The sequence below is a fragment of the Octodon degus genome, unplaced genomic scaffold (genome assembly GCF_000260255.1).
Source record: "Octodon degus isolate 3935 unplaced genomic scaffold, OctDeg1.0 scaffold00246, whole genome shotgun sequence".
Taxonomy (NCBI): domain Eukaryota; kingdom Metazoa; phylum Chordata; class Mammalia; order Rodentia; family Octodontidae; genus Octodon; species Octodon degus.
The window spans coordinates 927225-936540 of record NW_004524822.1 but is presented as its reverse complement, the minus strand read 5'-3'; the positions used below and the strand labels follow the sequence as shown (position 1 = coordinate 936540).

The following is a 9316-nucleotide window of genomic DNA, read 5'->3' as shown; positions in this document are numbered from 1 at the left end:
GAGTAGCGGGAAGAAACGGCATGAAACCCAGCTGGGAGTCCACAGGAAGACAACACTGCGCACTTAGGAAGCGAACCTACGACTCTCCCAGCGTTGCCCAAGTCACCCAGCACCCACCTCGCTGCCACGTGATGGTTGTGGGGTCGATGTCGAGGCGGGCGAATTTGCTCATTTCCTCCTCAGTCAGCGTGTCTGGATCTGTCTTACTGATCCCTAGTTTCTAATGATAAAAAAAGTGATAGGTTTGAGAAGGAAGAACAAGCGAAAGGTAAGCGCAGTCTCTGGAAATCCATAGCCGGCCCTTTGAATGTGGCAGCTCTGGAAATGGAGCCAGGGCGGCTTGCTATTGGCTCTCTCCTCTGGAGCTCACCAGGCTGTGCTGCTCTGTGGGCGACTGGGCTTAGAAGGGACACGCACGGCTATCCACGCGACAGATGCTTTAGGGCCGGGAACACAGCTCAGCGACATAGCACCTGCCTGACAAGCACGATGCGCTTGATTCCCAGGACCAAAAGCCCCACAAAAAACAAAAACAAAAACCCTCACAAAACCCCAGGTCATTGATGCTCTCCTTCAGCAGTTGGCCCTGTCAATACAAACAGCAATAAAATGGCCTGGTGTGGTGTGCACACCTGCAACCGGCTGAGGGAGGAGGACTGACTGCCAGGAGTTTAAGGCTAGCCTGAACCACACAGCAAGACCCTGTCTCAAAAAGTAACGTAGCAATACTTCAAGTAAAGTTTATGTTTAAGTTTCAAAACAAGTTATTCCTAAGACACTGAGAAAAAAAGATTCTAATGTGTTTATTTGTGTAAAGAAAATATCTTAAGAAAGTGGTTTTTAATTAAGTCTGAAAAAAAGGAATCAGGAAAACAAAAGCTGTAGAGAATGGAATTACTCGCCATCCTTGGAAAACAGAGCATGGCTCTGTACCAAGCACGGAGGTGCATTTAAAAAACCACTGAGTACCAACCAGTGGGCCTAACTTATGCAGTGAAAGGTTGCTCTTCAGACTCTGACAAAGTGCCTGGGAAGCGATTAGCTTCCACAGTGGAAGCAGCAAGCGGCACTAAAAGCAGCTCGCATGGGGAAGAATTCCGAAGCCTTGCTCCAGCCCGAGGAGGGTATCCTGCTGCAACAGGAAACTGAGACAGGCTAGCTTCTCATTTCTAGAAATTTAACAAATACAAAAATACTTCTGTTTTTTTCATGTATTTGGTACAGGGTCTCACTACGCAGCTCAGACTCCTAGTGATCCTCCTGTTTGTAGCCTCCCCAGTGCCGGATTTACAGGTGTGCACCACCATGCTCGGACTTGGTGGCCCGCTCAGCGCGCCTAGGGGCGGGGCCCGCACGGCAGGTGGTACTGGGGATCGAACCCGTCGCTGTGCTTGCCTGAGCAGGTGCTTCGTCCGCTGAGCCATCTCACTGCCCCTCCTTTTGTTTTTTTTCAAAAATACTTCTCTTTGGAGAGAAAATAAATACAGGTGCAACTTTTTAGTTTGACTAGGTACTCACAGATTAGCAAAGCAGTCCTCTTATTTCATAGGTGAAAAAAAAGAATCCCAGAAGGTTAGTTATTTCTTCACCTGGTTATTTGGTGAGCGATTCAGGTTTCAGGCTTTAAATACTGTGCTCTGCTGGTTGGACTGTTGTCCCAAAGATTTTAATACCCAAAAGAGTGTTAAAAAACAAAACAAAACTGAATTAAGTTCAAAATTTCTGGTTTTGACAATGTTTGTGATGCATTTGGAGTGTATTTTCTATTCATTTTAAAGAAAAGAAAACTGGCAACTTACTTTCAGCCGAGCAAGCTGAATTTCTGAAAATTCTCTAACACCATTCACCATAGGGACCAGTCGATTATACAGAGCCTGAGAACACAAAAAAGGAACATGAAAGTTTAAGAGTCAACTACGCCCTTGGACAATTCTCAGGACATGACAAAATTCATTACATTTATAGATAAACTATTTATATTACAGGTCCTATTAACATTTTGAGGCTAATATAAACAATGCAGATTTAAATTTTGTCATTAGTGAAGCTGCCTTAATATGAAATAAGGCACATTGCCAAGATCTTGAATAAATACATTTCGCGATCTACAGCCTATGAAATTAGCATTCTTCCAGAGTCTGTTCCAAAGACTCACTAGGGAATTAGTTCAAGTGAAGAAAGTCAGGACCCTTGAAAACATTCCAGAATGCACCCTTCCTATCCATGTCCTGTGTCTAGAGGAATCAGTAGTTGGCACTCTGTCCTTCCTGGTGTGTGAGTGAGTTCCTAAACTACACGTGTGTGAAACCCAGCAAGTGTCTCCAATGTCCTTCACAGGGCATCTTAGTGACACATAATAGCAGTCATAAAAAAAGATATTATTTCTCCAGTCTCCCTTTTGATATAGAGCAGAGACTGACCCAAGGCCAGGAGGAGGAAGATCTACCAATGACCTTCAAAATTTCAGAGACTCAGCTACAATTTGGCTTAAAAGTTCAACAAAATATCATTTTTCCAACAATCTGGCAATGGCCATAAACCCAATTGAGAATCTGACCAAAGGGTATCTGGCCTTAGGAATGGGGGGCATTATAAAATTCACAACATTTTGTGTAGAATTTCAGAGTTTACAGTCTCTGCAAGTGTTTCCATGAATGCCTGAATGATCTAAGAAGCCCAGGATAACTTGCCCACAACGGCAAACAAGGAACCCTCCCTCACCTTATCTGTCTGGGTTTTTTCATGCAAAATCCTTGTGTCGATGGCGGCAGCCAGCAAGTTATTGGCAGCAGTGATGGCGTGGATGTCCCCAGTCAAATGCAGGTTGAACTGTGAATGGGAAAACAAACGAACAGACCCGTTTCTATTGGGGGTAAATAACCATGGTGTCATTCAAGGACCGGCTGAGTAACTAAAACAATACGCAATATTTGCTTAAGGCACTGAGTCAGAAGGACAGCCTGAATCAGAAAAGCAAGGCCAAGGTCTTCTCTGGGTAACAAAGACATCTTGAGCAGTCTCAGTCATCTTGAGTGGCATCACGAAGTCTCCCATTCTCAGGCTGAAGGTGACATATTCTGATGGACTTATTTTTTTCTCTAATTTTAATTTTTTTTTTTTCGCAGAACTGGGGATTGAACTCAGGGCTTTGTGCATGCCAGGCAAGCACTTATTCTACTGAGCCATCTCCCCAGCCCCTTTTCTCTAATTTTGGTTCTTCATTTTCATATATCATTTTTTAAATTTAGTACAATATCCAATATACTTTGGGATAAGACAAAGCATGCTATAAACAGAAATAGTACATTAATATATTAAAGAAACACTGAAAAATAAAGCATATCATTTCTATAATCATTAACTGCTATTTTCTTCTGTTCTCATACCCACACATGATCATTACTTGTAAAACAGTATACTTCTAATTTGAAACCTTTTTGTTAAAAAGTTATTATAGGTTGAGCATCCCTAATTCAAAAATCCAAAATTTAGAGGGCTTCACCCTGAAATGTCCTGAGCACTGACCTCATGATGACGTCAGTGGAAAGGTCCATGCCATGAAGCTTTGCTCCGGGCACAAAATTGTTAGAAAGAGTGTATGAAAGCGTATTTCGATCATCTCATCTTCTTAGAGCTCACACACAAATAGCTACTTGATGAGGTATGTATAAGACATAAATGAATCTCATGCTTAGATTTGGGGCTTGAAGATAGCTCATTATGGGTAGGTGAATATTCCGATATTCAAACAATTTGATATCTGAAACACTTCTGGTCCAGGCATCTGACCTAAGGGACATTTTACCTGTGTTCTTTAATAATATTTGTGCAGCTGCAGTTTCTAGGGGTTACATAATTGAGCAGGTATACCAAAGGTTTTGGCTCCCTCTACCTGGATATTTAAAGTGATTTCAAATTTTGACTTATGTTAAAAAAAAATGCTGCAATTATAAACAGCACATGCAAATAGCCTTTCCTTTAAATTTCTGAAAAGTGACATGCCAGGAGTCAGCTCTTGATATCACCACATTAGTTTTTGAAAGCGGTAAAGCATTATCTGCTCTGCACTAGCGAGAACCATTACTTCAGAAACAAAGGAACATGCAGGAAAAAAAATTAATAGCAAAGAGTGTCATGTTCTGCTTTAAAAATTGTTTTTCTTTAATATCTTGGAATGTTAAACATTTATATTTCCTTCTTAAAATTTTATTTTATACTGGAAACTTGAATGCAAAAACACAGCCATCACTTGAGAAAACAAGGGAAGAAGGTGGTTCCAGAAATCCTTGACTCGCAAAAAGTTGATCCCAAAGAAGCTGAAATGGATGGAATTCCAGACAAAGAATTTTAAACACTAATAATTAAAAAGATCAATGTGCTCAACCAGGAGAAAAATAAACAGCTGAATAAAGTGAGGAAGACGCTGCAGTATGTGGGCATGAAAGAGCACTTCCATGAGAAAGGGTCTGGAAAGACTCAAACCCATCTTGGAAATAAAAACCTTAATAACAAAAAACTCAATTAAAACTTTCAGCAATAAGTAAAATTATCAGAACTCGAGGACAAGGTACACACATGAAACATTCAAATAGCAATAAACAAGGACCGGACAGACAGCTCAGCGGACTCAAGCGCCTGCTTAGGCAGGCACAGGCACAGGGGTTAGATCCCCTGCATGCTGTGCTGGCCCTACCCCCGGGGCACGCTGAGATGGTAATTGAGACTAGGTGTGGTGGTGTGCCTGTAATCCCAGCACTTGGGAGGCTGAAAACAGGAGGATCACTACCAGTCCAATCTGTGTAGTGAGACCCTGTAGACCCTGTACTAAATACATTTAAAAAAAAAAAGTAATGACTAAATAAATAAATAAAAAATAACAGCATATACATTGTTCAAGGGCTCCTGGATAACTCTAAATAAAAAATAAAAAAGAAGATTCACTGTTCTAAAAGAGGGCAAGAAAAATACAGGCTAATGGTATACAAATGAATTCACTGAAATTACTGCAGAAAATCCTCAAATCTGGAAAATGAGAGGCTTCCCTGGTAACAGGCATTTAGAACCCTGTATAGAGATGACCAAAGAAGGACACTTCATAGAAAAATGCCAAAGATTCAGGAAACAGAATATTGAAAGCAGTTAAAGAGAAAAGCCACACCACCAAGGGCAAGCCAATCAGAATAACAGCAGATTGATTCCTCAATAGAAACACTGCTGGGGCTGGTGGCCCAGGCCTGTAACCCTAGCAGCTGGGAGACTGAAGCAGGAGGATCACTGTTAGAGGCCAGCCTAGGCTACATAGCAAGTGCAAGGCCAGCCTCCACTACATAGTGAGACCCTGTCTCAACAACAACAACAAAATATATCAAACCATATCAAAAAATAATCTCATCCCTGATTATTATATATGCAAGGTTATCCTTCAAATCTGAAGGAAAAGGGCTGGGGAGATAGCTCAGTGGAATAAGTGCTTCCCTGGGAAGAAAAAGGGCCTGAGTTCAATCCCCAGTTTCGCAAAAAAAAAAAAAAAAAACTGAAGGAGAAATAAAGGCCTTCCATGGTAAGCATAAATTTAAAAAATTCATGACCACTTAGCCGGCACTGCAATAGTGCATACGAAATCCTGCACGCAGATGAAGGATACAATAACCACAAGATCAAGAGACAGAACAAATCTCAATGCAAGGATCCATAAGAAATCAGAAATGAATCAAATATTAGAAAAACAAAATGTAATGAGTAAGCACATGCGTTTGAATAATAACAATACAAATGGCCTTAAATTCTAATTGGGCTCACGTGGTGATGTTCGGCTGTAATCCCAGCACTCTGGGAAGCTGCTGCAGGAGGATTGTTGGCTCAAGACAGGTCTAAAAAAACTTAGGTCTAAAAAACTTGCATTACTAGTGACGTAGTAAGAACCTGCCTCAAAATAAAAATATTTTTAAGGGCTTCAGCTATTTGCTCAGTACAAAGGTCCTAGGTCTAATATTCGGTACTACAAAAACAAACAAAACAGATGGCCAGACTGTCAAAGTCAAGATCCATTCACTACGTTGCCTGCGAGACACCTCATCTGCACACAGATTCACAAGAATGGAAAATATGTTCTAAGCAGCTAGACCCACACGGCAAGCAGGCGTAGGTATATCAGATTTGACAAAGTAGACCATTGCATTCTGGTGAAGGGAAAAATTCCCCCAAACCAAGTAACACTATAAAGTATACACTGAACACCACCAGTACTTTTCATTTTATAAAGAGACACTACTTGACCCAAAACGACAGACAGACTCTAAAACTGGGATAGTGGGGGACTTCCAAAGCCTATGGCCACAAATACATAGAAACACACACAAAAAAGTCAACAAGGAAATATCAGAGTAAAACATGTTCTCACAGGCTTGAAGCTCAGTGTTACATACATGACCGCTTCACTAAGTGGCTTGTACCACTGGTGCTGGGATCAGACCTAATCATTATTACTATTTATTTACTTATTTTTGTCTTTTTGAGACAAGGTCTCACTATGCTGTTCAGGCTGGCCTTGAGCTCACTTTGTAGCCCAGGATGGTCTCAAACTCACAGTGATCCTCCTGACTCAGCCTCCAGAGTGCTGGGATTACAGGCGGGCGCCACCACATCTGGCATCAGTCTTTTTACTGATAAAATATATTTAATTTGTGAATAGCTTATCAATAATTAATTATCTAAGTGTTGAAATGGAAATTTTACAAGTATTCCCATTAATGGTGTGTGTAATATTCATCTACAACTGCTGTTCCACCAATTTGCTGTTTCATAATTTTTTTGTACCATTTTAATGTTTTCCTTAAGGAGCTATAATATGATGACATTTATGTTTAGTTTGCCAAACCAACGCTTTTCTTAAAGACTCCCCGAGAAGCAGCACAAGCTACCTGATGGGACAGTCCTGCATTCCACCAGTGGGTTCAAGCCAGTGGGAAAGACTGGATTCAAATCGGAGCTGCCTGGCCACTGGACATAAAAATGACAGTCTCATGGAGAACAGGTTCAACTGCACTATACACCAGATGGATTTAACAGACATCTAAGTATTCCGCCCAACTATAACAGAATACATGTTCTTTTCAGTAGCCCATAAAACGTTTTCCAAAACACACCATATTTTAGACCAATAATCTTAGACATCCTCTCAGATCATAATGGAATGAATTTAGCAGTCAAAATCAACAAAAACTATAAAAACAAATAGAGACTAACTAACACTTGACTGATCAGAGTCCCTGAGTATACTGTAGGAGAAATTAAAATATCATAGACTCAGATGGTACTGGAAACACAACAGAATCTGGAATCTGGGTGGTTCCGAATCAGAATTTGGGGCGCACTGAAAGCAGTTCTATGAGAGAAACTTACAGCTGTAAGGGGCTACAGCAGAAAAGCAGCAATCCTGAGGAAATAACCGAATGATGCGCCTTGAGGTCTGTTTCGGCCTGTGTCTTAGCTGCCCCCCAAGGCCTCATGTCCTCGTGGAGGGGTTTTGAGAGTTCGTGCTTGATCCAATATCCAAGGAAAGGATTGCAGGTGTGAGCTACACTGGCCCTGGGGCAGGCAGCATGCATACAATAAAGGGGAGGGAAAGTGAGGCTTTCACCCTAGTGGTGAATGGTTGCCAGTGCCTTGGAGCCAGCCGAGAAAGGCTGAAATGGCCACAGACCATGAGCTGAAGAAACCTTTCTTCCTTAACTTCAGGGGTCAGGTGTTTTTGTCTGTGCAGTGAGAGAAAAGTAACCCAGACAAGATACTACAAAACCAGAACAAATCAAACTTAAATCAAGTGGAAGGAAAGAAATAATGAAGATCAGAGCAGAAGTCAATGAAATAGAGAATAAAGAATAATCCTCAGGATCGGTGAGATCAAGGAGCTGGGTCTTTATTTTTAAAGTTAAGTTTATCGGTCCATTTTAGGTATACATAATAATCACATTAATCGGAGGGAATCTGTACCAGCACATGATGGAACTTGACTCTTCCACCCCCCCACCCCCCACCCCTCCTTCTCACCCCTCCTCCCCTTCCTGTTTACAAAAGCTCTGATTCCTTTTTTCCTTGCCCCTTCCTTTCTTTCAAAAGACAGACAAGATTGATAAACCTCAGCCAAACTATTCAAAATAAGAGAAAAGGTCCAAATTAATAAAACGAGATAAAAAAGATAAAGTTATTGAAATCCAAAGGATTAGAAACTATTTTGAAAATTTCTATCCTAATAAATCAGAGAATCTAGAAGACATGGATAAATTCCACATATGAACTACCCAAATTAAACCAAAAGGACATATGAGACTGATGGAATAATAAAAACGCTACCAAATTAGAAAAGTCCACAACTCAGTGGAATTACCTCTGGTTTTTACTAGGTCTTTACATAAGCATACCAAGGCTCTTCAAACTTTTCCCTCTGGTTGAAAAGAAAGAATGCTCCCAAATTCATTCTACAAAGCAAGCATTGTTTTATACCAACAGAAAGCAACAGTGGAAGCTATAAACCAATATTCTTGATATATACAGATAAAAATAATCCTTCTTAGAAACAGAATTCAATAGCACATTAAAAATAAAAAGCCTGAAGGAAATAGGTATGTAAGAATCTTCTCGAGTTGAAAAAAAGCCACGTATGTAAAGTTCACCAGCACCATCTTACTGAAAGAGCAAAAAAGGAAAGCGTTTCCTCTGAAGCTAGTAATGAGAGACAAAGGTGTCCTCTCATCTCTCCTGTTCAGTATTGCATTTGAAACTTTAGCCACAGCAATCACGCAAGAAAGAAGTAAGAGGTGCAAACAGGAAAGCAAGAAACAAAACCATCGCTATGTGTGGGTGACACCATTCTGCACCCAAAAAACTCCACCAGAAGACTCTTAGAAACAAATTCAGCAAAAGGCCAGGTTAGAAAAAAAATAAATAAATCAACAGCAAAAAATCAATACCAAGGCCAGGGAGATGGCTCAGTAGAATAAGTGTTTACCTGGTAAGCACAAGGGTCTGAGTTCAATCCCTGGTTGGGGGGGGGAATCAACACCAGTCTAGACACCAATAATGAGCCCAGTAAAAAACAAATCAGGAACATAGTATCATTCAAAGTACCTTAAAAATATATATACAAGAATCAAGGAGGCAAAGGATCTACAATGACAATTACAGACTGTATCAAATTTAAGAGCTTCTGCATAGCAAAGCAAACAAGTGAGGAGACAGACCTTGCAGGGGGAGAAAATCTTTTCTCGCTACTCTTCTGACAGAGGATTTATATCTAAAATATTTATTTATTTATTTT

The 9316-nt window shown here is 40.6% G+C and overlaps 1 protein-coding gene across 1 annotated transcript in view; it reads right to left on the bottom strand.

Annotated features, from left to right (window-relative positions):
* Window positions 1-9316, bottom strand: part of Mthfd1l (methylenetetrahydrofolate dehydrogenase (NADP+ dependent) 1 like) — a 222858-nt gene that overhangs the window by 148251 nt on the left and 65291 nt on the right. The window contains exons 14-16 of the mRNA XM_004645991.2: window positions 2722-2829; window positions 1800-1874; window positions 118-220 (exon numbers count right to left, since the gene is read on the bottom strand). Coding sequence (XP_004646048.1) covers window positions 118-220; window positions 1800-1874; window positions 2722-2829 — 286 coding nt within the window. The remainder of the gene's footprint in view (window positions 1-117; window positions 221-1799; window positions 1875-2721; window positions 2830-9316) is intronic.